The sequence below is a fragment of the Paroedura picta genome, chromosome 16 (assembly GCF_049243985.1).
Source record: "Paroedura picta isolate Pp20150507F chromosome 16, Ppicta_v3.0, whole genome shotgun sequence".
Lineage (NCBI taxonomy): Eukaryota > Metazoa > Chordata > Lepidosauria > Squamata > Gekkonidae > Paroedura > Paroedura picta.
The window spans coordinates 1,122,977-1,150,413 of NC_135384.1; the positions used below are offsets into that span (position 1 = coordinate 1,122,977).

General features: G+C 57.6%; 3 protein-coding genes across 6 annotated transcripts; 2 read left to right on the forward strand and 1 right to left on the reverse strand.

Annotated features, from left to right (window-relative positions):
• The first annotated feature begins 205 nt into the window (after positions 1–205).
• Positions 206–5,027, forward strand: GPS2 (G protein pathway suppressor 2). The gene is made up of 11 exons (XM_077314471.1): positions 206–381; positions 1,241–1,350; positions 1,429–1,541; positions 1,947–2,026; positions 2,405–2,487; positions 2,824–2,974; positions 3,175–3,261; positions 3,450–3,529; positions 3,881–3,976; positions 4,342–4,425; positions 4,784–5,027. The coding sequence occupies exons 1-11, from the start codon at positions 288–290 to the stop codon at positions 4,865–4,867; spliced, it is 1,062 nt and encodes a 353-aa protein (XP_077170586.1). The 5' UTR covers positions 206–287; the 3' UTR covers positions 4,868–5,027.
• Positions 5,028–7,007: 1,980 nt separating this feature from the next.
• On the reverse strand, positions 7,008–14,663 carry EIF5A (eukaryotic translation initiation factor 5A). Of its 4 annotated transcripts, none has more exons than XM_077314474.1 (6): positions 14,507–14,663; positions 10,422–10,608; positions 8,181–8,285; positions 7,623–7,754; positions 7,279–7,352; positions 7,008–7,176 (listed from the first exon to the last, which is right to left on the reverse strand). In XM_077314474.1, exons 2-5 carry the CDS (start codon positions 10,584–10,586, stop codon positions 7,290–7,292), a joined length of 465 nt encoding a protein of 154 aa, XP_077170589.1. In that variant the 5' UTR covers positions 10,587–10,608; positions 14,507–14,663; the 3' UTR covers positions 7,008–7,176; positions 7,279–7,289. The 4 variants fall into 4 exon arrangements, with proteins under 4 accessions (XP_077170589.1, XP_077170591.1, XP_077170590.1 ...); XM_077314476.1 differs by having other exon boundaries at positions 7,008–7,172; positions 7,278–7,352; XM_077314475.1 differs by having other exon boundaries at positions 10,422–10,611; positions 14,507–14,661.
• Positions 14,664–19,769: 5,106 nt separating this feature from the next.
• YBX2 (Y-box binding protein 2) lies at positions 19,770–26,566 on the forward strand. Its single transcript, XM_077314469.1, is given in 13 exon segments — positions 19,770–20,089; positions 21,369–21,432; positions 22,704–22,737; positions 23,265–23,354; positions 23,447–23,470; positions 23,472–23,525; positions 23,527–23,614; positions 23,617–23,741; positions 24,051–24,163; positions 24,339–24,513; positions 25,053–25,232; positions 25,568–25,660; positions 26,237–26,566. Coding segments are annotated over 12 exon segments (1,152 nt in total). The 5' UTR covers positions 19,770–19,935; the 3' UTR covers positions 25,619–25,660; positions 26,237–26,566.
• The last annotated feature ends 871 nt before the right edge of the window (positions 26,567–27,437 follow it).

A 27,437-nucleotide genomic window follows, 5' to 3' on the forward strand; every position in this document is an offset into this window, starting at 1 on the left:
TGGGGGCAGCGGACTGCCCTTGAACGTGGAGGCTCCACCCGGCCCGGGCTTTCCCCTGCCGCAGACGGACAGCCCCACCGCGCTCTCCGGGGCCACCCTCCCGGAACCCCCCGGCCTGGGGCTGGCAACGGCCCTCCCGGCGCGCCCCTCCCTCCCTGTCCCGCGTGACCCGGAAGCGGAAGCGGCGCCGTCTGTGGCCGGCCCCGCCTTCTCGCCCGCCCGCCGCCCGCCTTCTCGGCCGCCGTTCGGGTCTCGGGGGCTCCGCGGGGGCGTCAGGGGGGGGGGCGATGCCGGCGCTGCTGGAGCGGCCGAAGCTGAGCTCGGCCATGGCCCGCGCCCTGCACCGGCACGTCATGGTCGAGCGCGAGCGGAAGCGGCAGGGTGAGCGGCACGACGGCCCCGCGAGGCAGGCCACGGAGCGGGAGGGGGAGCGGGAGGGCCCTTCTCGGCCTCTTCTGGCCCCCCGCAAACAGGCACAGACACCCCCCTGGTCCCTCCCCCAAGGCGCGTCGCTTCCCTCCTCCCAGGGAGACCCAGAGATGAGACCTGCCTCCCGCTCCCTTCCCGTCCCCCAAGCCGGACACGAAGGGGCAGCGGCGGGGAGGGGGTCGGGCTTGCTCTCTTCGCCTTGGACGACAGGAGGCCGGGCCCACAGGCTCTCACCCCTCCTCTGCCGCAGCAGCCCACTGCCAGCCCCTCCGGATGGGCCCCAGAGGGTTTCTTGGGCCCCTTCCTAATCCCTCCTGGGGGGTTGTGTCGCGCATCTCCATGCCTTCTCCCCAGTCAGAGCCGGGTGTCACGCAGCTGTTGCTGCACTCTGTCCTGGTGGGAGCCCCCCCCCCCCCCCGAGGCTGCTCACAAGATGTGCCCCCAGAGACCCTTTAAGCACCTGCCGGGGATTCTCCATGGGGTCTTTTGTGCGCTTCCCTCACTTGGGGAGTGTGTCTCTTCTGGCCCTGGAACCTATGCCTGCCACACACCCCGGACACACGTGAATCTACATTAGACATCGTCAGACTCTTGGTCCATCGCCATCTCTACACAGCGAGGCAGTGGCAACCCAGGGGCTTGAGGAGAGGTCTTCACATGCCCGACTGCCTGGTCCTCTAACCTGGGGATGCCGGGGACTGAACATGGGATCATCCACATGCCAAGCAAATGCTCTGCCACTGAGCCACAGTCCTTCCCCTTCCCTTTTCTGGAAAGTCCCATCTTCCATCCTCCTCTTTCTGTCCCACAGAGGAAGAAGAGGTAGACAAGATGATGGAGCAGAAGATGAAGGAGGAGCAGGAGAGGCGGCGGAAAAAGGAGATGGAGGAACGCATGTCCCTGGAGGAGACCAAAGAGCAGGTGGGTGGCGTCTGGGAGAGAGCGTCCTGCTCAGAGGCACCCTCCTGACACTCCCCCGCTGTCCTCTCCTCTCCCTAGATCCTGAAGCTGCAGGAGAAGCTTCAAGCCTTGCAGGAGGAGAAGCACCAGCTCTTCCTCCAGCTGAAAAAAGTGCTCCACGAGGAAGAGAAACGCCGCCGTAAAGAGCAGAGGTGGGTGAGCCTCTCTTCCCCCCCCCGCCCCCTTAGTAGGAGGACAGGCTGCCTGGGAGCACGAGACCTAGAGGTCAGAAGATGAGGCCTTCTGAGTTCCAGCCAGCCTTGGGAGAAGCCATCATGTCTCCTGAGCCTTTAAGCCGGAGATGCTGGGGATTGAACCAGGGACCTTCTGCTTGCCAGCCAGGAGCTGTACAGTAGAGGAAGTGCAGAGGGTTCCTCTACACAGGACTGCTGATGGTGGTCCCTCCTCCTCACTTGGACTCTCTCCTGCTCTGAAGGCTGGGTGGGGAGAGCACAAGAGTCAGGAGGCTCTGAGTTTGGTGGGCCAGTGGGGCACTGGGAGGTGTGGGGGGAGGGGCTTCCTGGATGCCTCATGTCTCTTCTTGCCCCTTGCCACAGCGACATGACGACCCTGACTGCAGCTGCCTACCAGCAGGGCATGGCTGTCCACGCCGGGGCCCACATCCTGAACATGCAAGGTGTGTGTAGGGGGGGGCTGCCGAGGAAGAGGGAGTCGAGGCAGAAGTGGCAGGAGGCGTCCCGGGGGGGAGGTTGGCAGTGCCAGGCACAGAAAGAACAGACAGCCCTTTGCAGGCACTGCCTCAGCCCTTCCCTGCCTCGCATTTTGCTTGTCTTTAATAATAAAATTATTCCTAATAATTGTAATTTTTCTAGATCAACCCCCCCCCCAATTGGTTCAGGGTGGGTAACAACAAAGCACTGTTTATTTTATTTATTTTTATTAATTCACATTTATATACCGCTCTCCCTGAAGGCTCTGGAGAGAGGAGGAGAGTGTTTTCCCCCTCCCCGTATTTCCCTCCTCACTGTCTTCCAACCTTTCCTTTCTGCCGCAGGGAGCCCAGGGGGACACAGCCGAGCTGGCACCCTGATCCCAGCCGACAGGGCCAAGCAGATGTTCGGACCCCCCGTGATCACGGTGAGTTTGCCGGTTGTGATGCCAGGGAAGGTGAGGGTTCCCCAACACCGTTTGGTTTCATTTCTCCTTCCAGACTGCCTGAGGGAGAGGGGCTCATGCTGGCTTTGACCTGCAAGGGCATGCCGGATCCCGGCAAGACTCCGCAGAGCCAGCCCACCTTCCTGTGCGAAATCCTTTTTAAAACACACGCACACACATGTGCATCATAACTATTCTTCATCATAACAGGGACTGAAACACAGAGAGACACAAGGCAATGGGGCACTGCCACCCTTGCCCCCCCCCCGCTCCCTGCAGCGGCTCGCTGTTTTAACGGCCCCTTTTTCTCCCCCTCAGACGCGGCACTTTGCCCCCCAGCCAGCCTTCCCAACTGGCACCCCGGAGCACGGGCAGTACCAGAGCAGTCAGTCCGGCCACAGCCCCTACGCCGTGGGCCAGAGCCAGCACACCGTGCCCGTCAGCTATGCCAGCAGCCCTTCCATCAGAGGTGAGAGCAGGGCGGGGCAGAACCCCCGGAGAGAAGATTGGGTGTGATTTGCCTGCAGCGCCTGTGGGGGTGGGGGGCACTTCCCCGCAGCCTTGGGCCCTTGTGGGTTTGCTTGGGCAGGGGGCTGCCAAGGGTGCAGAGCTCTGCTTGGCCAGAGCCACAAAGGGCCCCCCCTCAGCCTTTCCTCGGTCTCCTCTTAGGTCCTTCTGCTTTCCCGACCATGCAGTACTTGTCCCAGCAGCAGTCCGGCTATGCCCTCCACAGCCACTTCTCCACTGCCCAGCCAGGTGAGACCCTGAACTAAGTAGGTGTCAGCTGGGACTCATTCCTGTGGACCAGCGGGGGGGGGGGGGAGGGAGGCCCCAGCCAAGCCAGGGGGGCGGTTTGGGGGCTGGAGGCCGTTGAAAAGCAAGCCAGACTCTGCCCCGGTTTTGGCCCCCCTTTCTTCACTGGCTTCTTTCTTGCCCCTGTGTAGGTTTCATCCCACCAAGCACCACCATCCCTCTGCAGAAGCAGCTGGAACATGCCAACCAGCAATCTGGGTTCACGGATTCGGTGAGTGCCCGTTGGGTGCCTGCGCAGGAAGGGTTGGGGCCCAAGGCTGCCACCCAGGGATTGATGCAGACTGGGGTTGACTGGAGATGCCGGGGAGTGAACCTGGGACCTTCTGCATGGTGGTCAGAGGCGCTGTCTGTGAGCCATGACCCATCCCCAAATAGATCCTCCGGACTGGCCAGAGGTGTGCTGAACCAGTCTCATGCTGGTGTGTGTTCCGGTGTCTCTTGTCCTCTGAGCCCCGTTCATTTGTGGCTTCTGTTTATTGGCAAGCTCCCTTTGCTACCGTTTAGGGGAAGCGTAAGGGGGGCAGGTGGGGCATAAATCTCTCTGCTGTTCTCGTCTCCGCAGTCAACGCTCCGCCCGATGCACCCGCAGGCTCTCCACCCCAATCAGGGGCTCCTGCAAGCCCCACAGATCCCGGTCCAAATGCAGACGGCTGCAAAGGTGAGCGCCAGGCGGAGAGGGGGCTCTCCAGTTAAACAGCGCTGAGTTTAGTGAGAAGCAGGCTGGATTTTGCTAATCTCACTGCAACAAGGAAGCCGCCCACACAGTTGTTGATGCACCTGTCGCTTTAAACTAAATCAGAGACACCCGCCCCTCACACACACACACAAAGGCTCCTTTGCAAAGTGCCCTGGGAAGGAGGAAGGAGCAATGCGCACCAGTGGTGCTCTTTCATCTGCACGGCCGTGTGAGCAAGAGCCCCTCCTAGCCCCACCTCCTTCTGAAAATGTTTGGTGGGCACCACGCCAGGGTCCCCTTCCTTGGCTGACTAGTTTTTGTTGTTTCTCATGTGCGTTTCCCTTCAGCCCAATCTGGCCTACACCCACCCTGCCCGTCCTGCTTCCCCGGGCAGCTTCTCCCATGGAACTGCCCCCCAACAGCCGCACACGGTAAGCACCGGGGGGAGAAGAGGGGGGAACTTGGTCCCCCTCAAGCCATGCAGGAAGCAAAGGGATCCCACCCTTCTAACTGATGCCAGGGAACATTCGAGGGGCCGAGGCCAAGATTCTTCTCCAGAGAGCATTGCTCTGCTCCAGCCCCACTCTGGACCTTTCGGGGAGGGGGAGGGGGGGGGAGTTGACAGGGTTCTCTTCCTTTGATCCCTGCAACCTTGGGGCCTGGCCTAGGCCCCAGCACTCCCTGCCTGCCTGTGGAGTGTCGCTCCATCCGTCTGCGACCCTGCGTGGCCTGAGAGGACTGGGGCTGGTTCTCTCGCTGCAGCCCTTCCCGTCTCCCCTTGCCTTGCAGTCTGGCTTCCAGACCTCTCCCCAGCCGGCGCCCCGCCACCCCTTCATCCAGCACCCTCAAGGGCAGCGCTTCTACCACAAGTGAGGCCAGCGGTGCCGCTGCTGCAGGTGCTCCCGGTGCGCAAAGAAGCCTTCCTCCTCTGGGCAAGACCGAATGCATCTGCTCCTTCACCCTCCCTCACCCAGTGACCAGTTTTTGTGACCAGAAATTGCAGTCCAAATACATTTAGCCTAATTCCTTTTCAGGAGGGATTGTCTGGAGTGGTTTTTTTTCCAGAGGCGGGGGGATTGAAAGCTAGCAAGTGTGTGTGTGTGCATGGTTCAAATAGTTATAGTTCAAATTTCCAGGCTTCACTTTCCCCCCTCGTGGCAGTAATAAAATTAAGTCAGGCGTGACCGCACAGCCAACATTCACTTGTACAGCACTTAGTTCTTCTTCAGGCACAAAACATCAGTGGTATAAAAAGGCATCAAATTGTGTTACTCCACCCTGCCTGAACTCCCCCGTGAGGATGGCCCCAGACCCCAGAATGAATCTCCTTCTCTTGGGAAAGTTTTCTTTCCCAACCCCTCCTGCCTGGAATTGCTGGGAATTGAACCAGGGACTCCCTGCAGGTCAAGCAGAGGCTCTGCCACTGAGCCATGGCCTCTTTCCCTGACGGATCCTTGGCCTATCAAGGTCATCATTGTCCACTCAGACTGGCTCTCCAGGGTCCCTGGCGGAGGTCTTCCCCATCAGCTACCTCCTGGCCCTTCTTACTGGAGATGCCGGGAACTGAACCTGTGGCCTTCCACTTGCCAAGCGGGTTCCAGGGCAGGAGGCAGCCTAGAGCCTCTGCAGCAGCTCCGCAGCCCAAGAGATACATGATGGCACCTCTCCACTCCAGGCAGCCATGCGGACTTCACTGCAGTAGCTCAGGGCAGAAACAGTTCCTCTGGGAAGTCGCCCGTGCCCTGCGGAAGGCTTTGGCCTGTGTGCAAGAGAGCTGGGCCACCCTGGACGCCAAGCAGGACTCCCCGTCCCACCCACCCCCTGTGCTCGGGGCACAAGTGCACAGCAGGCTCCCTGGAAAAAGCTCTGCAGCCCAGACAGCCAATGACCTCCTCAGCTTTTCCAGGCGGGCCCTGCCAGACCCTAGGAAATGAGACACCCAGAGCCAGCTATTTTCATATTAAACATGTTTTTTTTTTATTGAGGTTGATTAACAAATGTGTTGGATTAACAGGGGAGGGGGAAGGGGAGGAGGCGGCCACGGCGCTGACCTGTCACAGCAGGGGTGGGGTCAGATATGAACCGGGGAAACAGTCGGGGTGCAAGTTGGCTCCCCCAGAAGATCCCTACCTTGAACAGCTCTCGGTTACCCAGTACAAAGGGCTCGGAGGGGGGGGGGAGGGCCGTGCTAGAGAACTGCCAGAAAAGAGAACATGATTGACAGGGGCCGGAGCCCAGGTGGGATTCGGGCAAAATGTGCATCTTCACCAGGCAAGCTGTAAGAACAAAGTCCACTCTGCTGCTTTTTTTTTTTTGTCTTGGGGGGGGGGTTACTGTGCTCCCAAGCCTGGCAAAGACCTGCCCCCCCAGTTCCAGTAGGGGAGGGGGGGCTTGCGTACTCTAGAAAGAATTAGGGGGGGGGGCTAAGCAAGCAACCAGAACAGTGATCCAAAAAATAAAAACTACCAAAACCACACGGAATGGGTAACCTCCGCCTAGGGGGAAAGGAAGCCATCCAGGACGATGGGCCAAGCTGCTGCAACCACCAATGAGAAACAAGCTTCAAAAGCGTGAGGGGGGAGGGCGGCCCCTCCCCTCCCACCTCCCCTCAACAGAAAGGCTCACAAGAACACACACATTCCACGGGGCAAAGAGTGCCGCCATCTGCAGCTCCCGCTGGTCTTCAGCTCCGTTTCAGTTGTTCCTGCAAAGGGGGGGCCGCTTCTCTCCCACCCCCACCACCTCAGCACAGAAGCATCAAGCTTAAAAAAGGAAAAAAAGAACAATTCAAACACGAGTCTCTTGCAAGGTTTTTTCCTCCTTCTAGCAGTTTAAATATGTTTCCTTTAAGTGCAAATTCTCAACTTCTTTTGCCAGAAAACAGCTGTAGTGTTACTCGCACCGGAGAGAGGGAGGGGACTGGGGGGGGGGGGGGGAAACCAAACCCGGAAAAAAAAATTAAAAGGAATACGTCAGCATCCAGCTTTCTTTTAAAAGACCACAAAATAAAAAGTTTGTTTTCTCTTGTTTAATTCAAAAGGGGATGGGGAAGATTTTGCTTTTTAAAGGAAGAGGGAGAGAGAAAAAAAAAAGATTTGGGTGGTTTGGAGCCAAATCGAGCCTGTCTGCGGGATGCGATCCTCTCTGGTTCATAACAAGGTGGAGCTGCTGCTGCTGCTGCCCTGGAAGAAGCAGAAGCCACAATCAGGCACCGGGGCTCTGCCAGAGGACTCCAGCCAGCCTCCGGCGCTGAGCTCTCCTCCCACCAGCCCGCTAGGACTCACCTGTGGTTTCTTTATTTAGCCATGGCCTTAATAGCAACCGCAGCTTCCTCAGTCATTGCAGACAGCACGGTGATCTGAAAGGAAGGGGAGAGGCGTTTCCCACTCTGGGTTGCTAAACACCAGGAGGTGGAGGGGGCGGAGCCTGCAGAAGGTGCGGGGAGGGGTCTCGCTGGTGAACAATGGCACGGAGCAGCCGCTTTCTCCCACAAAACTAGTCTCTGATGCCCAGGGATTGGTTGTCATGAAAGAAAAGCTCCGGGGAACACGTGGAGTTGGCAACTGGGTCATGCAGATCCCCCACCCCCAAAAAAAAGTGTGCCGGGAAAAGCAGAGCTGCCCCTCACCAGAATTTCTTCGCCACAGTCGTATTTCTGTTCAATCTCCTTGCCCAGGTCTCCCTCTGGAAGGCGCAGGTCCTCCCGCACTTCTCCACTGTCTTGGAGCAGGGAGAGGTACCCATCTTGGATCCCAATAAGCTGGAGGGGGGCAGGCAGAGAGAAGACCGGCCATCAAGCAGGGAAAAGATGATTCTCTTCGCACCCCAAAGGGAAAGAGTGGGAAGAGCTCTTCTGCCCTGCCCCCTCCCCAACAAGGCTGTGCTGGCATCCCCCAGCCCGCCCGGCAGGCCCAGGAGGGGTCCTTCGGGCCAGTGCAGGCCTGCCACTGAGACCTCTCTCCCAGAGGGAGAGGGACATGAGCTGGGCTCTGCATTCTCTGCAGCCCTTCCCCCTGGCAGACCTCACCCCATCCCACGTGGGCACAATCCTGCAACAATGAAAGACCTCCCCGTTGGTCCACAAAGATGTCCCGGGACCCTCACAGTATCCTCAGAGCCCTCGTCCCACGTGCCCGTGCCCGCCAGGCCTCTCCGTCCAGCTGCACGCCCGGCCTCTGCCGCCTACCTGGAAATCATTTCTCTTGATATTGGGCACATCCATGTTGTGGGTGGAAGGGCAGATGTCTTCATATTTCTTCCCGGTGAAGATGTCAATACCAACAAGATGCACCTAATGGAGGGGGGAGAGGAAGCGTTAAGCAGGCACCCTGGCAAGGGCACTCACCAGCTGCACAGCTCAGAAAGTTGTGGCCGGAGGAGCCAGCGAGAGCTGTGTTCAAATCCTCCCTGAGCCATCAACCTCCCTAGGTGTCCTCGGGCCAATGGTTGAGCCGCAGGCCAAACCTGCATCACGGAGAGACAGAAGTCGGCCCGAGGCGGGAATAATAAAATTCTCCCCACAGTCCAGCCCCTGAGATACCCTGGACTCCTGGGGGGGTGGGCACTGGATGCCCTGCCTCTGCACTGGATGCCAAACTACCTCCTGGCACACTAGACCCAACCAATCAGGCTTCACCTTGTGCCCCCCCCCCCCTTCCCCGTATCATGAACACAGAAGAAGTTGCCTTGAATCATAGATTTCTGGAGCTGGAAGGAACAATAGAGGCCATCTAGTCCCACGCCTTGTTCAATGCAGGACCAGCCTGGAGGATCTGTCTAGCCGCTGCTTGAAGACGGCAGGCAGCCCATTCCACTGCTGAACTAGACTCCTAGAATCCCAGAGTGGGAAGGGGCCATCCAGGCCATCTAGTCCCACCCCCTGCTCAGTGCAGGATCAACCCAAAGCATCAATGAAAAGTATCTCTCCAGCTGATTCTTGAAGACCAATGAGGGGGAGCGCCCGACCTCCTTAGGCAGTCGATTCCACTGCCAGATTACTCTTCAGGAAAAATTGTTTTTCCTGATACCTAACCACGTAGTTTAAAGCTATGACTGCAGGTCCTACCCCCTGCGGCCAACAGGAACCTTTCCCTGCCTTCCTCTGAGGGACAACCTTCAAGAGAGCCCTCCTGTCCGCTCTCCACCTTACCAGGTCCCTCAGCCTCTCTATACAGCAAATCAGACCCATCAAGGGAAGTCTTGCCTACTCCGTCTGGAAACGGCTCTCCAAGTCCCAGGTGCAGGCATTTCCCAACATAGATAAATAACAACTGGAGAAGCCAGGGATCGAAGGCGGGGCCTTCTGCAGGCCCCACACTGAGCCACAGCCCCTTTCCCTCCTTGGGTGGCAGCACCATCCGACACACCGAAATCTAGACTGCGCTTCTCAGTCCCATAGTGGGCCCACTCCAAACAGCGACCCACGCAGCCTCTTCCCTCGTTTCCTGGCCCGTTTCCGTCAGGAACATCCCTCCTCCGTGACCCCCAACCAGAGCGCTTGAGCTGGTGCACCTGTGCATGGCTGTGGTGCAGCCTCCCCCACCAGCAGGCATAGCCATCAGCAAAGGCACCAGCACCTTGAGGCAAGAAGGAGCTCCCTGAAGCCCATCCGGGGGTGGGGAGGGGGTCTGCCAGCAGTGAGCGCTAGAGGAGGAGCGGATGCTCACAGCTGGTCTGATTGACAGGCCAGTTTTTCCGGCTGCAGCCTTCCAGCGTGTATGAAGGGCTCCCCACATGGAGCCAGCATGAATCGGCAGCCAGAATCCCAGCTTAAATGCCTGTCCCCAGGTAAGAGCCCCTCTCACACCCAGGAGCCGCATCACAGGCCATCAGTGGCCAGGGGCTAAAAACCTCCCCAGGCGGCTATTTCTCCGTGGTGAATATCCTGCCTTGCAAGTGTAAATATAGTCTGCTTATTTATAGCTTTCAGGACTGTAAATCAAGTCTGCTGGGTGGGCTAAATGGGGGACATGAAGCACGGTCAAACCCAGGCGCTTGGCAGGGCTGCCTGCTCCGGCGAGCATGATGTGAAGTTTGAATGGGAACATTTCCTCTCGGAAAGCCAGATCACCACGTGCTTCTGTGCCCTGCCGGGGGCAACCAGTGTGGTGCAGTGGACTAGAATCTGGGGGAGCCAGGTTCGAATCTCTGTTCTGCCATGGAAGTTCATTGGGGGCCCTCTGGCCAGGCTCCCACTCGGAGCATAAAGGGTTGCTCCTAGGATACAACGGAGGGGGGAGAATGTTTTAAGCGGCTTCTCCCACTGAGGAGAAAGGCAGTCAATAAATAACTAGGGCAAGGAAAAACCCACCTATGCCTCCAGTGCAGATTCCTGCACAAAGAAGGCCTGCCCCCAGGCAAGGGACGGAGACGAGGCGTCCCCAGAGGCCGGGACCCGCCCGAGGCCAGGGGGACGAAGCACACTTACTTTGGCATGCCCATGCTTGCCTGTCTTGGAGGTCGACATCTCCACAATCTTGCAGGGACGCCCTTTGAGCACCACAAAGCCGTTCTTGCGGAGAGCGGAGCACTGCATGGGGAAGGTGGCGGAGGCCCCGGCATCGCCGGTCTCGAAGTCTAGGTCATCAGCCATGGTGGAGGAGGTGTTATGGGAACTGCTGGGCCCAGGGGAGAGAAGGGAAGAAAGGTCAACCTCCATGCGCCCAAAATCGCACGGCAGCAGACAGACGGAGAGCGCCCAAGAACTAGGTACCAACAGCTGGAGACACTTTGTGCCACCTCCGCCTTGCACGAGGAGACCTTCCTGCAGCCAGCCCCTGACCCAGCATTTTCAGAGCCTCAGCTTTAAACTATTAAAAAACCCAGGGATGCCCTAGTTCCTGGAGGCCCTGACCACGGAGACTGACACCCCCCAGCTCTGTCTGGCAAAGCGGCCAGTGCATGTGGGAAAGGGACCACGTGGCCACCTGGAGACTCCAGTCAGCTCTCAGTTCTTCACTTGGCCCACCTCACATCTGCCACGGAAGCCTCCCCTGCAGCCCATCAGGACAGCACCTGTGAGACACAGGCAGGCATCCCTCACCAAATGGCCCCAAGACCCCTTCGACAGCAACCTGCCACAGAGCAGGAGTCCCAGGCAGCATGACCAGTGCAGAGAATCTGGCCATCAGCATCCTGAGCCCAGACAGAGAGAAAGCAGCACTCAAAGAGGCAGCTACTCCGCCTGACACATGGGCCACTTCTCTGCTGATGGGTGGTGCATTCCAGTGGCCAGTAAGACTGGTATCTAGAAGGTCTAGTGCTCAGACCAGGGAACTGGAAGTTTTCCAGGGTTGCTCAGGACTAAAGCAAGTCCTCATCGGCAGGACCTCCTCCACCGGCCCCTAATGGACGTGAACAGGCACTTCCCTTGGGACAAGCAGCTTATAAAGCTTTGCAAGCATGAACAGAGAAGAAGGGCCAAAGGCTCTCCCTACCCCAAAGACAACTTCATTCCGAAGCTGAAATCAGACAGTGGGAGTTCTGCCTTTCACCCCCCAACTCTGAAGATCTAGTTGGTCTCTCAGGTGTTCCTGGACTCGAACTCAGCTTTTCCTCTGCAGTTCCACATGGCTACACTCGGAAATGCTCTTCAATCAGAATCTCATTCATTCTTTAGCTTTCATGCCAGGGGTTCGGGAGGCAGTTGTGCCTGTGGCTCACTGGCAGGAAAAGCAAGCCAGAAGAATTCCAGTTTTCTTTCCATACAAAGGAAACCTGCAAATCCCAAGTGAGTAAAGGACAAGGCCTTTGGAGTCCTAAAGCAGCAGAGCCAGACACCACCTTGAAGGGGGGGGGGGGCTGGAGGGGTAGCAAGTACATTTCCCCAGCCAAGATCTGAGCACCTTGCTTTACACCACCAAGCCCAGCCCTTACTCCTGTGTTGTGGTCTATTTTCTTCCTGTGCCTTCCAGGCAGCCCGGAAAGCCCTGCCACCCTGCATGGGGCCCAAGAATAAATTTCTGGTGGAGACCAATAAGCCCCTGGGGGTGCCCAGGGACCCCCACGGCCCCTGCTCAATCCCTGCTCAAGTAGCTCTCTGCCTTCATGCCAAAAATCAGGAATTGGATGGCGCCTGTCTGCTGCCCCACTGCCCCTTTTGCTTGTGCTCAGGGCTTCTTAAGAGGCGGAAGTTAGAGCTCGCTTGCAGGCACAGAGCCCTCGAAGTGGCCAGAACCCTTCCCATCTTCCAGGAGAGTGGGGGGGGGGGGCGGGGGGCTAGAGGTGAGGCACTCCAGCCTCAGGACCAAAGACAAAGCAGGCATGCCAAGCGGCGGCAGCAGCTTGTGTGGACGCAGGCCCCGCTCCCCGCCGCAAGAGCAGAGGAGATTCATTTCCCCTCTCCTGGGAGCTGCGGGGCTGCTGCTTTTAGCGCCTCCGCAGCGGGTCATTGCAAGCCACTCCTCACCTGCCCGAGGGACCGATAATTGATGAGGACAACTGTCCACAGGCAAGGCTCACCCAGGAGGGGATGACAGCTCCTCCGGAGAGGTGGCCCTGTTGCCGCCCAGGGCCCCGGGCAACACCGCATGCTTCCAATTTTGTGGAGGGAAAAGGGGGGAGGGAGCTGCTGAACCAGGCAGGAAGTTTTAACCCGCTTCGCAAGCGGCCGAGAGAAAGCCAGCCGCTCTCCGCTCTCCTCCGTGCCACATGTTTGGAGAGAGGCTCCCTCGCTTCCTGCCAACACCAGGCATGATTCAGCTAAGCTGCCGCTGCAGAGAGCCAGCCCCAGCCACATGGCCCAGGGAAGGCCCACCGCTTGGAGCCCTCCGGCTCAATATGGAAGGCAGCACAGACACCACGCTTCCAGAGCGCCACGGAGGAGGGGGGACCTTCTCTAGATGGACTCAGAGGGCAGCCATGGGGGGCTGCTGCAGACAAACTAGACCCGAGTCCAGGAGCGCCAGAGAGGGGCACAACATTTCCAAGATCTGAGCTTTCTGGGTGTCTGAGGTGCTACGGGACACAGACCTAGCTCTTCCCTGAATGCAGCTGTCTCGGCTACTGTCTCCCACTCTGCCCCACATGCTCAATGGGTCCCCTGTTCCCAAGCACATCCAGGCCCTCGACTTCTGCTACATCAGGCCAGGCCAGCCACCCTTCACTGTTTCCGTCCCCTGCCAGTTCAGAGGCCCAGCCTCACACCTGAGGGATGTCCCCAGGAGCCCAGGGGAGACGCCCCAGCCAGCAGCGGGGCCCTTAGGGGAGGAATTCCCAGCCTCCACTCCCTCCCATCTTCAGGAATGAGGGACTCTCAGCCTGTACTACTGTAAGTCACCTCAAGCCAAGAAAAAGGGCAAGAGATTAATGTTTAAATAAACAAGCTTTAAAAACGGGGGGGGGGGGGGTTTGAAGCATGCGGTTGCCGCACCGGGAATCACATAGCCTGCTCACCTGCCCGGCACCCACTGGCAGCCAAGCCTCTTGCCCCTTCCATCCACCCCTCTCCTTGTCTCAGTCACATGGACAAAAAGGACCCTTTCCGTACTAGGCCAATGCCCTCTGCCACTGTTCCTTTTGAAGCCCCCCCCCAGCTGGTCCACCCCCCTAATTTCAGACTCAGACATTGGGTCTTGCAACCATCCCGACAGCCCCAGCCCACTCCTCCCTCCCTGAAGGGGAGCTGCCCTCCACCTGACGACTCCCACCCCATGAGCCAGCTCCCAGCACCAGAGCCCACTCTCACCGGCAAGGGTCACTGCAGCGGAGCGGCCAGAGCTCTGGACTAGGCCTTGGCCCAAATCCCCACTCGGCCACGGAAGCGGCTTGGGTGACCCTCCCCACCTAGCCTCCCTCACAGGTCTGGTGTGGAGATATATCAGAGTCTAAGAGCGGGAAGGGGCCCCCGGGTCATCTAGTCCACCCGCCTGCACCATGCAGGACCCTCATAACTCCCTGCCCCCCCCCCACAGCGACCCTGTTCCCGGCCCAGAGGATGCCGCCGCCCCCCCAGGAAAGCCAGAGTCGCCGGGCAGAGAGCAAGGGGGGGGGCTTACAGAAGCCGCCTCGGCCCCCACGGGGGAGAAAGGCGGGGCGCCCAAGGAGCAGCCAAGTCCCCCTTTCCGCCGACCCCTTGCCCGGGGGGCCCACCTGCTCCGGGGAGGGCCAGGCGCCCCGGGACGCGCCAAGGCAGGTCCTGGAGCCCAGCCCGACCCCCCCCCCCCCGAGACAAAGGGGCCCCGACGAGGTGAGACCCCCCCCGGTCCGTGGAGGGCCCAGCGCGGCCCCTCCAGCCCCTGCAGCGCAGCCCCCGGCCGGGCCGCCCGCCAGGCCCGATCGCCCCTCCCCCCCAGGCCCCGCCCCCCCGCCCCCCCCCGCGGCCACGCGAGGGGCAGGCGCGGCCAGGCCCGGCCAGGCGAGGCGAGGGGGAGGCCGTGGGTCCGTCCTCCCGTCCGTCCCTCCTTCCGCCGCCCCCTCCCCGCGCCCGCGCCGCCGCCCCGCCGCCCCGCCCTCGCCCCCCCGGCCGCCTCCGCCGCCCCTCCCCCGCCGCGGCCCCCTCCCTCCCTCACTCACCCGCCGCGAGCTCAACCGCCGCCGCTGCCTGCTGCAACCCAGCCCGCAGTGCGCACGCGCACTTATCGCCTCCCCTCGCCCTTCCCCCCGCCACCTTTTCCTCCGCACGCGCACTGCCCGCGCCCAGCCCAGAGCGAGGCGGCCGCAGGCAGGAAGGCGCCGCCCCCCGCGCCTGCGCGCCGGCCGCGAGGAAGCCGGGGAGGGCCGCGCTGCCCTTCCTGCGGCTCTGAGCACGCGCGCGGCCGGCCGCGGGGAGGCCAGAGCGGAACACCCTGGGCCGGCGCGCGTGCCCTCCACAGGAAAGGGAGGCTGGCTCCTTCGGCGCGCGTGCGTACGTTGAAGGTCCCGCTTCGTCACTCGAGGGCCACACCTATCGCAGCGCGCAGGCGCTCAGAACTGCGGCCATTTGCACGCTGGGGCGGCCGGCCGGCGAGGAGCGCGTGCGCACTGGGGACACTCCCTTGGAACCCCTTCGACGCCGCGCGCGGAATTCTCGCCGCTCACCATAGAGCGCGGAGGATAGAGCGCCTTGCGCAGGCCTGTTTTTTTTTTGCCCCTGGCGCCTACCCACGCGGTCTTCAGCCTCCATCTTGGGCGAGGGTGGCCACCATGTTTACCATGGCAACCGCGGCGTACTGAGGCCCGTGCAATTGTGGAAAAGCCAAAACTGTCAATCAGGCTGCAGAGGTTCCCAAACCACCCCCCCGGGGGAGTATGGAGGCCAGGGACCTCGGCAGTGGGCGCAAAGCCCCGGGCCCACCCTCCAAAGCTGGAATTCCCCCCGAGGCTGGGCCTGCAGCGGAGCTCCACAGACCCCCCCCCCCCCCCATTATGTATCTGTTGAATTAAAACGCCTTAAATCTTCAGGGATTTCCTTGGTGATGTGGCCCTGCCCCAGGAGGCAAGTCCGGCTGTGGCCGAGGGTTCGGGTCAAGCCAGCAATCAGCATGGAGGGGACGAAGGCGAAAACAGCAGTCCCTGGCTCCGGGTTACATAAGCCTCAGACAGCCCTGGCGATTGCCCCAGTATGCACCAAGACCGAGTGGTACAAGGGGTCGCCCACTCCAGCTTGAGAAAGTCTGGAGAAATTGTGAAATTGTGCCCACACTCCAAAGCAGCACTGGTCTCAAAAATACTGTTGTGATTCCAGAACTCCAGGATATGCTTGCAGGTTGGCGGTTCTACCGGCCCCTGAAAGAAGACCTAATTCATGGAATTCCTCTGGGGATTTGTGCATTTTCCGTACAGCATCAGAGCATCCTTCATCCCAAATGGCAGCACTAGGGTGGGATATGCCTTTTGTGGCCTCTTGTGGCGCAGAGTGGTAAGGCAGCAGAAATGCAGTCTGAAGCTCTGCCCATGAGGCTGGGACTTCAATCCCAGCAGCCGGCTCAAGGTTGACTCAGCCTTCCATCCTTCCGAGGTCGGTAAAATGAGTACCCAGCTTGCTGGGGGGTAAATGGTAATGACTGGGGAAGGCACTGGCAAACCACCCCGTATTGAGTCTGCCATGAAAACGCTAGAGGGTGTCACCCCAAGGGTCAGACATGACCTGGTGTTTGCACAGGGGATACCTTTACCTTTAGAGTGGGATGCTGGTCATATGTGCCTTGGTTGGGCAACACTGGCCCACAACCCCTTCAGCCAATAAGCAGATATTCAGGTCAGCCAATAAGCAGATATTCAGGGTTACCAATTACAGGTGGGACCCAGCATGGTATAGTGCTTAATCTGGAGAACTGATGTTGATCCCCCTCTTCTAACTGGGTAACCCTGGGCTAGTCAGTTCTCTCAGGGCTCTCTCAAAGCTTTCTCAGCTTAACCTATCTCACAGAGTGTCGCTTGTGGGGAGAGGAAGAGTAGGCAATTGTAAGTCAATTTGAGCCTCCTTTGGGTCATGCAAAGTAGAGCATGAAAACCCAGCTTCTTCAGGGAGATCTCCTGGGACTATACTTGATCTCCAATCAACAGAGACCCCTGGAGAAAATGGCTGCCTGCAAAGGTGGGCTGCATGGCATTAGTCCCTTCCCCAAACCCTGCCCCCCTCAGGCTCCACCCCCAAAATCTCCAGGTGTTCCCCAACCTGCAGCCGGCAACCTGCAGTTCCCAACCTGCAGCCGGCTTCAGGGAGCCGTTCACTCTAATCTTCGTTTGTGGGCCGTTGAGTTTAATTCTTGATGTTACAATTTATTTATTTGATTTCTATATTGCCCTTCCGTATGGCTCAGGGCGGTTTGGAACTAATAACAATTAATAACAACACACTAGCTGATAACTTCAGTCTGAGTCCAGCACGGTGTGGTGGTTCGCATGCCGAATTGGAGACTTGGTTCAAATCCCCACTCTGTCCCAGAAGCTCCCTTGGGCTAGTAGAGATGTGATGAACCAATCAGTGTTTTATTAGTGCTGTAATAATGTAAAGAATAAAGAATACATGACTAGGTAAATGAATACCAAAAGCTGCTGAGGCCCCACATGGACGCCAGGGGGCAGTGACGGTAGGCTTAGGGTGAATAAAAAAAAAAAAACCAAAAACCAGGAGACTGTTCTATATAAAGAGCAGCAGAAAAGAGCATAAGTGCCTTAAAGAATGACAAAATTTGTGGCAGGGGAAGAGCTTTCGGGAGTCCCTGCTCACTTCTTCAGCTAGAGCTAAAATGAGTTCATCTGTCCTTATATCACTTTCTAGTTGTATTTGAAAAAGTGAGCAGGGACTCACAAAAACTCCTCCCCTGCCACAAACTGTTCATCTTTAAGACGTTACTGGAATCTTGCTCTTTTCTGCTGCTTGTAGACACAGCCACCCATCTTGCTCCATCTTTCTGTAACGAGATGATTTCTCAATGTTTCTTCCTTTTCTCCTGTGGCAAAAATCACTAGACAATATTTAGCCTTTGGTTGATTCAGGTGGGTCACCCTGTTGGCCTGAAGCAGCAGAACAAAGTTTGAGTCCAGGGGCACCTGGAAAACTAACCCAAGTTTTATTCAAAGTATAAACTTTCATGTGCATGCACATTTCCTCAGATGCATTTTTGTACCAGGAATAAAAAATGGTTGGCCTTCAAGATGCCCCTGGACTCACACTTTGTTCTACCCTTTACTTGTTTCTGTCAAGGATGTCTCTTGTATGTCCTAACTTACAAGTATGGGGGGTTAGGGCTGCAGTGGGGAACTGGTATGGTGCCATTCTTCAGTGTGGCATATTGGGAAGAGAGAACAGGATATGGAGCCCCACGTTCAAATCCCCACTCTGCCACGGAAGTTTGCTGGATGACCTAGGTCCCACCACACACTCTTTGCCTACCTCACAGGGTTGTTGTGAGGATAAAACTGAGGGAGGAAGCTCCCCACAGGGAGAGAGGCAAGATTTGAATGAGATCAATAAGTTGGCTGTTATTCCCATTGTCCTGATTGGGGAACAAAACAACTGCAGCAAACCCAGGGGGAGGCATACCCCCCTCCCTGAAGGCTGGGAGCAGACTTCCAAGTCCAATGAGAGATTGCTGGTGGTGAAGAAATAGAGCTTAAATAAGTATCAGGCAAGCCTGTATGGATGCACCCTAATGCTGTGCATGATTCCCCACAAATACAGCCTGCTGTGTTCAGAGGGACTTGCACAAGGGGCTGCAACTTGCAGGATACAAAGTTCCAAGTAACACTGCAAAAGCTGCAGAGAGTGACTCAGGAAGCGGCATTTGGCTACGTTGTCTCCTGTGGACAAGGTGCCTGGTTTATCTCCAGCTCGATAACTCGCTAAATTTGCGTAGCTAGCCCAGGGTGGTCCAGACTCATCAGATCAGATCTTGAAAGTTAAGCCACTTGGTGTTTGGGTGGGGGATCAACATGGGAGTCCAGGGATCACGATGCAGAGGTAGGCAATGGCAAGCCCCCTCTGGAGGTCTCTTGTCCCGAAAACCATCCAGGGTCACCATCAGGAGGTTGCAACTTGACGGTCCCCCCTCCCCCAAAAATGTTTCCAAGTCTCTGAGCCATCCAATCACATTCCCTCTCCCATTAATGATTGTACAGAAAGCAACAATGTTGGACTTTTACCTTTCCTGGATAACACAAAGATTAGAAGGCACAGCCACCAAGAAAAAAAAATCAAGTGCTCTTTCTATTGAAGCAGGGTTAGGCAGGGAGCAAACCAAATTCCAGAGAAGGCAGTTCATGCTATTTACTTTTATTGGAGGTTTGCTTCAGTGTTGCTCTTGCTTGTCTAGCACTGCCAGACCTCAAGCATGGGGTGTACCTGGGACAATAATGCCGGCAGACGGGCTGTGCAATGTGTGAAATACTGGGAAAGTGCAATCGAATCACTGAGCACGATGGGAAAGCTTGCAAAACTTGATGGATTGTAGTGCAGTCCAGAGGAAAAGCAACATATAAACATAACTCTTTAAGAGTGCAAAGCAAATCCGAAAGCAAACATACATTATAAAAGCCAAAATCTTACACAACATGCAAATGCGTACATGCCTGGTACTTGCCAAAAATGTGTTAATGCGCTGGCAATCTAAACAATGAATGCCATCCATAACTAACAGGCACTGGTGCGGCACTTTCAAAATACTTTACATACACTTTCTTCTGGTGTTCTTCACCGCAACCCCGCTAGAACTATTATAACATCCAAACTGCAAAGGCAACTGATCTGGCAAGCAGAATACATCCGCAATATGCCAGCCAGCCCCGGCATGTCTACTCACAAGCACGACCCACTTTGGGAGGAGTGGGGCTTTCTCCAGGTAAGGCTCTAGCGAAGTAGCTGCCTCAGCCTCCCCGTCGTTTTGCCCCACGTTGGCAGAGTGAGGATCCATTCCCCGCATCCGAAGAAGGAGCCTCGAGTGCTTCAAAGGTCCTGCTGGAATGCAACTTCGGTTCCCATTAAGACGCCGCATATTTTGCCCAGGTAAGGGTGCAGCTGTAGCGCAGGTAGTGCGCATCGGGCACATGTGCGGTGACCGGCGCAAGGCTCCTTAGCCCTTCTAACTTCGCGTGGGAGGAAATACACATTTGAAAACCCCAAATGCCAAGGGCGCGGCAGAGCCTCCGCGACCCTTCCCGGGTTTCCTCGGGAGTAAGCGCCGCCGCTTCCCCGCGCTCGCGCTCGCCTCGCCTCCCAGCCGGGCCCACGTGGGGCGCGGGGCCCGGGAGCGCACCTGAGCGGCGCGGGCGGCCAATGGGAGCGCGGGGCGCCGGCGGGGGGCGTGGCCGGGCGAGCGGGGCGCCCATAAAAGCGCGGCGGGCGGCCGGTAGGGCAGGGCGGGCGCGGATTGGCTGGCGGGCGCGCGAGGGGATCCGCGGGGGCGGTGGCCGTTGCTGATTGGGCGTTGGCGCCGCGAGGAGCGAGGGTGTGTCCCGGGGCGCGAGGCACCAACGGACCGGCGGACGGACGGCGGCAGGAGGCGGCAGGAGGAGGCGGCGGGATGCTGAGCGAAGCGGAGAGCGGAGGCGGGGCCGGCAGCGGCGCCGCGGAGAGCCCCGGGGGGGAGCCTGCGGGCGGGGTGGCCAAGCCTGCCCCCCCGCCCGCCCCCGCGGCCAGCGCCGCGCCCCGCAGCCAGGCGACCAAGCGCGTCCTCGGTGAGGGGGCGGGGCCTGCCGCGGAGGGAGGGGCCTGCCGCGGGGGGGAGGGGCCTGCGGGCACGTGCGCCGCCGGGAGGGGGGCCGGGCCTGGGGGTTTGGGGAGGCGCCCCGCCCTCCCCCCCCCCGGGGGGCTCCTCCCTGCCCCTTGGAGATGCGCTCCGGGAGACCTCCAGGCGCCCCCGGGAGGGTGGCAACGCCCTTAGCGTCTGGCGCGCGCTCCTCGCAGGTTCGGGCCCGGGTGGGCCAAGGTGGGTTCCGGGTGGGGGTGGGGGCGAGGGCGGGGCCCTGCGGCAGGTGCCCAGAAGGCAGCCCAAGGTTCACCCCTCCGTGTGTCCCGGTGTGATTCTGCAGTTTGGGAAGGAGGCGTCGCTCGCCTGGCATTGCCCCAGGGAGGGTGGGTGGGTGGGTGGGGCAGCAGGGTGTGGGATACGTGGGGGAAGCCCCCTCCTCCTGTTCTTGGAAGGGAAGGCATGCCTTTTTAGATGCCCCGGGAGGGCGTGGCCCGCGAATGTGGAAGCAGCGCTCTGGTTGGAAACTACCTGGAAATTAGGGGGCGGGGTTTGGGGAGAGGGCACTTAGCCCAGTGCCATGCTGTAGGGCCCACCCTCCAAAGCTGCCACTTTCTCCAAGGGAGCTCACCTCTGTGGACTGGCGGTCAGTCAGAGTTCCCAGCCACCTGGAGGTTGGCAAGTCTAGCTCAGTGGGATGGAGTGTGGCCTCTGGAAAGCCTGGGCCAGGTGACCAAAAAGGCTCACAGAGTGGTGCCTAGGATTATTTGGGAAGCCATCGTGAAGCTGTAGCCGTAGGAAGCCGTAGAAAGAGGAAACCTTCCTCTTAAGTCTTAGCAGTTGACAGTACAGGTGGCAGTGAAACAGGTCAATGCATAACAGGTCATGCCATTGTCTTTCTCAGGGCTTCTTGTGGGCTAAGCCTCCCCCCCCCAAGTGGTTGCTTGGGGTAGCTTAGAATTGGAAGTGGCCATCCAGTAGGCCACCACGTCCCACCCCCTACTCAGTGTAGGATAAGCTTAAAGCGTCCATTGGAGAGGCAGGGTGGCCAGTAGGCAATGCCCAGTTCTGTGCTGGTGTGAACGCTGTGGGAGGGAGGCCCTAGCTAGCTGGGGTGGGGGATGGGGCTGAAGCAAAGGGCTCAAGTCCTGTGGGTTAATGGTGAGGCTCCTGGGGCTGTTCTGAGGGTGGCGTAGAGCTTTGGGGTGGCTGGTCTTTGCCTGGCAACAAGTCATCAGTCTTCTCTCTTCTTTGGCGTCATGCTGCAGCCACCCAGGTGCAGGGCACGGTAAAATGGTTCAACGTCCGTAATGGCTATGGATTTATAAACAGGTAAGCACCCCCCATCTTCCTCCCCAAAGGCTTGGAGTGTGGGGAGTCCTTTCAGTTTTTGTCAGTCTTGGTCAGTGGCACCTGCCTCTCAGGTGGGAGATGCATGAGCCAGCTGGGTGCGGACCCTTCTTGATTGACTTCAGGCTGGCCCCTCCCACCCATTCAATCTGTTATGCCAACCCCCCCCCCGGAGGTAGGTAGCTAACTTACAAAGAGGAGGTGTTAAGAGACTCTGAGCTGGGCCTTCAGTCTTGGGGGTGAAGAGTGGCCGAAGTTATTCATTTTGGGAGGGGGGGTCCCTTGCCACACGTTCAGACATGATAGAGTCTGCTCAGCCTCAGGTGCTCTTGGGCTCAGCAAGCCACCTGCCTTCTCAGTCCCCAGCTTCTGCCTGAATCAGAAGAGCAAAGGTTACCTGGGAACTGTGGCTGCTGGTCACCTGACCAAACTTTTGTGCAGACTGATTTCTGAGACGCCGCCCCAAGATAATTCTAGTATGAGCCTCAAGTGAACTTGTGGGCTTCCTGGACCCCTGGGGATCTGCCCAAGCAGACATGTCAACATCTCCATAGATGTCTTGACCAGGCCCCCTACAAACACAACAAAATACTTTCTGTTTCTCACTTCTGGGCGGATTGGCGCTGTTGGGAGCACAAGCAGCAAAACAGCAAGACTGGCACTGTCCCAGCCAGCAAGCAGAGGACTTGGGACTGCTTATCCATCCTTTTTATTTGTGTTGTGATGCCATCTTGGGGTGTTTGTCCATAAGAGGAATGCGATAGGCTAATAAAAAGCCATAGTTCGTGTGTGGGTGTGTATTCTGGCAGAAGGTGATGTCATAGGAAGGCCGTGAGCCACTGGTTCTCCGTTGAAACGAAGCCCCAGTTTGGCACCTCTGTGAAGAGAAGTTTCTGTATTTTCCATCAGATCACTACTGGTGCTAATGTTTCTGTCTTGGCCAAAGTAAACAGTTCCATATAACATAAGCAGCATGCTCCAGGGCTATCAGGGGTAAGAAAGCAGATAGCGGAGGTAAAATGTACCTATGCTGAGTTAGAGGGGTGGGGTGGAAGAAACAGTCCTATAGCCGCAGACTTCTGGGATTCTTGTCCCAGTTTGGTGCAAAGCAGGTCACATAATGGCATTCCCCGGACCAAATGGCAGCGGCACAAGAATGTGCAACCCAACTTTAGGGTGATGAATCTGCATGGCTGGTACTCTGACTGCCCAATGTGAAAACACCAAAATGTTCTGTCTCTCTCTCCCCACAGGAATGATACCAAGGAGGATGTGTTTGTACACCAGGTAAGGACCTCTAGGGCCATGGCACAGAGCAGGCAGTGGCAAGCCACCTCTGATATGTCTGGCCTTGGAAACCCTGCCATGAGTTGCCAGAAGTCAGCTGTGACTTAATGGCGAAATGGCCATGACTTCTAGCATGCTCCTTTCTCGTGGCCTCAGGCTCCTGGTAAGCTTGGACCTGGCTTGTGGTTCTCCTGCAGGCTGCAGTTCTTGGAGGCGTTGAGGCAAGAATCTGATTTTTGTCCTGCTGTAGCGCAACTGATACAGTCCAGTGGGGGGCATGCGGTGCCTTAAGGCTCTGTGGCTGGCAGGGAGAATCCATAAAGACGTCTGCTTAGCGTGAGGCAGTGAAACAGTCCTGTTCAGCTCGACCCAGAGAGCTGTGAACTCATTTTGGTCGTTCCTTAGATTAGGTACACCAGAGAGTTTTTCAAGGCACAGTGAAGTGGGGCATCCATAGAAAGGTTTGTGAGAAACTTCAGTCACTGTTACCTGGAAGTCCACCGTGCCTTCTCGTTGCTTTCTCCTAGACGGCTATCAAGCGAAACAACCCCCGTAAATTTCTCCGTAGTGTCGGCGATGGAGAGACGGTGGAGTTTGATGTTGTAGAAGGAGAGAAGGTAGTATGGGGGACAGGAGATGGGTCTGGCCCCCGCCCGGGAAGGGCCGCGTCTGGAGGCTCCAGCTGACCCCTCCTCCTGGTCTCCCGCAGGGTGCTGAGGCAGCCAACGTCACCCGGCCCCGGCGGGGTCCCCGTGAAGGGCAGCCGCTACGCTCCCAACCGCCGTCGCTTTCCGCCGGTTCATCCCCAGGCCCCGGCAGGCCCAGCAGCCCCAGGATGGCGCCCGGACAGAAGGGGCCGCCGAGACGGTCAGCGAGGGGGAAGAGCGGACGATATCATACAGCAGCGTCCCCGGAGGAGGCGTCCCCCACCCTTTTTCTTCCGCCGGAGATTTGTGCGGGGGCCTCGGGCTCAGCCCCAGCAGCAGCAGGCTCAGCCCACGGAAGTGAGTCCTCCGTGAAGGACTGTGGGTGCTGTGGGGGCTGAGGACCCAGGGCCCCTGCCACGCCCAGCCCTTGCAGCCTGCCACTGGGGCCTGGAGGGAAGTGAGTTCTGTGCGTGAAGTGGCCTTTGCTATGAGGTCACCCTGACCTGGACAACCTGTCTGGGCCGAACTTAGCAGATCTGGCCAAATCTTGGTTAGGAGGCCCCCCCGGCAGCCCAGGGTCCCTCTAGGCGGGGGCAGGCATCTCTCACCTTGAAAGCATCCAGGGTCAACCAGCAGTCAGCTGCAGCTTGTGCTTTCCTTTCTCAGGGTACTGAAAGCCCAGAGCCCAAAGATGCCACCCAGCCTGAGGGAGACCCCCAGCAGCAAATCCAGGCTGGTGAGAGAGCCCCAGCCCCTCGCTTCCGCCCTCGTTATCGCAGGTAAGTCTGTTTGCAAACACGTGGCTGGGATTTTGGGAAGAGCTAGAAGGAGTTATAGAGCCTGGGAGCGGCCACCCAGGATGCCAGTGGAGCTCTTACGCATCACGCCTTGGGCTTTTCAGGTGGTTCAGGGGCTAGCCCATGACCCTTTTTCTCCGGCCTCTCGTTTGTTCAGGCCTTTCCGCCCCCGCCCACCACAACAGCCCACCACCGAGGGGGGAGATGGTGAGACCAAAGCAGCGCAAGCCCCAGCCGACGGCATCCGTCCTGAGCCCCAACGCCAGCGCAATCGGCCTTACTTCCAGCGCAGGCGCCAACAGACGGCTGGGCCACGCCAGGCAGCACCCGAGGTGAGGCTGGAAGGGGCCACCGTCAGGACGTTTTGTGCTTCCTGGAACTGCACACTTCTGGGTCTGAAGTTGCACGCACATTTGTCAGGAGACTCGGGGTACAGTAGCCCCTCTAAATGTAGCTAAGGAAGGAACCATTCCATACCTCAATCCTCTGGATTGTTAAATAGAAGCTGGACCTCGGAACTGGAGAAAGCCTGCCCCTTGGAGCGCCCTCAAAATAAGATCTAGAAACTGATGTGTACAGATGGATTATCACTGTCTCAACAGGGATTAAAAATGGCGGGCCACCGTTTTTTCACTGCTCTGGACTGTTAAGTCTCTCTGTGGTCAGCAGGGTGTCTGGGAGCCTCTCTTGGGTGACCTTAAATGAAAAGTAAAGCTTCAGTCGCAGCTTTGAGGAAGGAAGCCTTCCAGAGGGATTGGCTTTCCACCCTATGTACCATGTGTCCTCAGGCATGCTCTCATGTTGAGCACGAAAAGGCCTGCTGGATGGAGATGCTTGTTTGGGAACATAATCCTCTTTTGTTGTGCCCTAGGCGACCTCGACTCTTAAGGAGCCACCTGCTCCGAGTTCTGCTGCCGCCGGCGGAGACACCCCGGCTACCAGCACTCCCGTGATGGCTCAGGAAGCGGTGGTGGAAGCCAGCAAGCCTGCTTCCCCGGCCCAGGAGAGTCCCTCCCAGCCTCTGCCGGAGATCCAGCAACAGCTTGTGGATGTGAGTGAGGGCTGGCAAGTAATTCAGAGCCTCTCACCCTGGGCTGCTGACGGACTGGTAAATTTGTAGGAGCAAAAGAGGTGTCTTGGGGAACATCTTTGCTCAAGTAGCGGGAGAGCATTTCTCATGGACGGCATGCGTGACTGGCCTTGGCCTGTGTGCCGCCCAATTGGATTCTGGCTGGGGCCTTGCATGGGCTTCCCAGGGCCCTGTTGTTGTCTCTGCTGGCCACCAGAGGTCCTCTTGAGCTTAAGTTCTGGGAGGCAGTGATGGGAGCCAGGCCGGTGGGGAGGCTGCTTCCTGGACTTGGCAAAGAAAAAAATATATTTTTGCAGACTTCAACACCTGAGCCTGGGGGAGAGCTTGCTCCAGCCCTACTGGCATGATGAATCTGCACACGGTGAGGGGATGCCAAGAGCTGTGATCTGGTAAGGAGGACCTGGGGAGGGAGGGAGAAGTTGGGAAGCATCGCCCTGGAGGGACAGAGGATAGGTGGTCTGCTTCTGCACTGTGGCCACTTTATCAGTAAATCATAAGTATTGCTCAACTTTGCAGTTTGGAGATTTTTGTCCTCCACAATTTCTCCTTCTGTATGGCCGCTACCTTGCCAAGGTGAAGATCCCTTGGAAGATCATCTGGGTCTTGTCTTGGGCGGTCCCGGGTTGGGGGTACCACACAGCACCTATTAAATGCTGCACCAAGGCATGAAAAGCCAGACCTGCCTGGGAGTAGCCAAAGGCCTGACATGATGCACACTTGATTTGTCCTTTATGATAAAGGCCACAAATGCAACCTAATAGTTCTTGCCTAAAGTTCAGCTTCCCTCCCTGTCTGTCACCATAAAGAGCCATGCCAAGGGTGATCAGTGAGCATTAAAATGCATCTTCCCTGGGGGGGGGGTGACTGTGCCCAATCTTGCTGTCCTGAAACAACCCTTCGGTCTCCCTTTGTACCTCCCCCGCCCCCAGTGTTGGCATCTGACCACCTTTCCCCCCCTCTCACAGGTGTCCACAATGTGCCTGCAACCCAAGTTACCTCATCCTGCACTTGAAGAGACCCCAAACTTCACCAGTCCCCCTTTGCTGCTGTTGAAGCCCTGAATGTAAAAAAATTAAACCTAAGGAACATGAGGGGGAAACTTGACCAAAAAGGAAACTTGCTTTCGTTTAAAAACCTTCTGAGGGGCTCGTCTTTCTCCTCCCACAGCTTTGCCAGTTTGAGAAGAAACTGGCTGTTGAATCTTCAGTTAATTTTTCCTCCCCCCATTTTTGAAGACCACCCCGTGTGAACCATTGTGTGCAGTTTGGGCGTCAGTAAAAGAAATTTGCACAGAATTGAGTCTGAGTGTTTTTTGTTTTTTTTGTAAGGGGTTCAATGGCATGTCAATATGTCTGTGCCTTGGTCAGGGGCTCTGAAACAATGCAAGGGTGTTTACATGGCAGGAGCAGGGGTGGGGGCATCAAAGCTGATTTTAGGTGGACTGGAAAGGAAAGGCATGTACAGCCTGTGTTTGAAAGGTTGATTAGGGTGGTGCATTGAATTTCAGGAGGGGCAGTAAGATCCCCCTGCCTCTTGGGCATTTGTGGGCCCCTGTAGCTCTGTTGTGAAGTGGGCTTGTTCCTCCGCTATACATCAACCCCCTCCCCCCCACACACACAGGTTTTGGACAAGAGCAGCAGCCTTCTGCTGTGGACTGGCAGACCAGCAGTTTCTTCTGTATCCCTCTCTCTGGGCAAAGATTCTGCTGGACCTGAAAGGAGGGTTAGTCCTTCCTTGAGGTTAAGTCACTGTAAGGGGTGTGAAGGCCTTTCACCCCAAAATTCATGGTGGTTGTAATCTGGATCTGCACTTATCATAGGGCTAGGGAGAAATGGTCCTTTTGCGGTTTGGAACAGGTACACCAATAAAATGCAGATGGAGGTACGAATCATAAGAGCAAGCCGCTGTTACAGAAATGCAGGTAGACCCTAGCCAGGAAATCTAAGGCAGCTCCAGGTGTTGCCCACGAAGAGTCAGGCCCTTAAGGAGATGAGAGCCACTGAGTGAAACTCTTCCTCTGGGCAAGGAAGGGACAAGCCAGGTCATCCCAAGGAGCGAGGGAGGAACACAAGACTCACTTCAGTCTGGACATCTTCTTGAACCTAAGTTGCCTGCTTTTGCGTAAACAGCAGGCAGCTCCAAGTAAGGGCTCCTAAGTTAATGGAC

What these genes read in the sequence shown, in the direction of transcription:
- EIF5A (XM_077314474.1), bottom strand. Translation starts at nt 10,586, where the DNA reads ATGGCTGATGACCTAGACTTCGAGACCGGCGATGCCGGGGCCTCCGCC. An exon ending in GCAAGCATGGGCATGCCAAA is followed by an intron (nt 8,286 to 10,421) that starts GTAAGTGTGCTT and finishes CCCCTCCATTAG; the next exon opens with GTGCATCTTGTTGGTATTGA. An exon ending in TCAAGAGAAATGATTTCCAG is followed by an intron (nt 7,755 to 8,180) that starts GTAGGCGGCAGA and finishes GCCCCCCTCCAG; the next exon opens with CTTATTGGGATCCAAGATGG.
- GPS2 (XM_077314471.1), top strand. Translation starts at nt 288, where the DNA reads ATGCCGGCGCTGCTGGAGCGGCCGAAGCTGAGCTCGGCCATGGCCCGC. An exon ending in CGCCGCCGTAAAGAGCAGAG is followed by an intron (nt 1,542 to 1,946) that starts GTGGGTGAGCCT and finishes CCCTTGCCACAG; the next exon opens with CGACATGACGACCCTGACTG. An exon ending in CCCCCCAACAGCCGCACACG is followed by an intron (nt 4,426 to 4,783) that starts GTAAGCACCGGG and finishes CTTGCCTTGCAG; the next exon opens with TCTGGCTTCCAGACCTCTCC.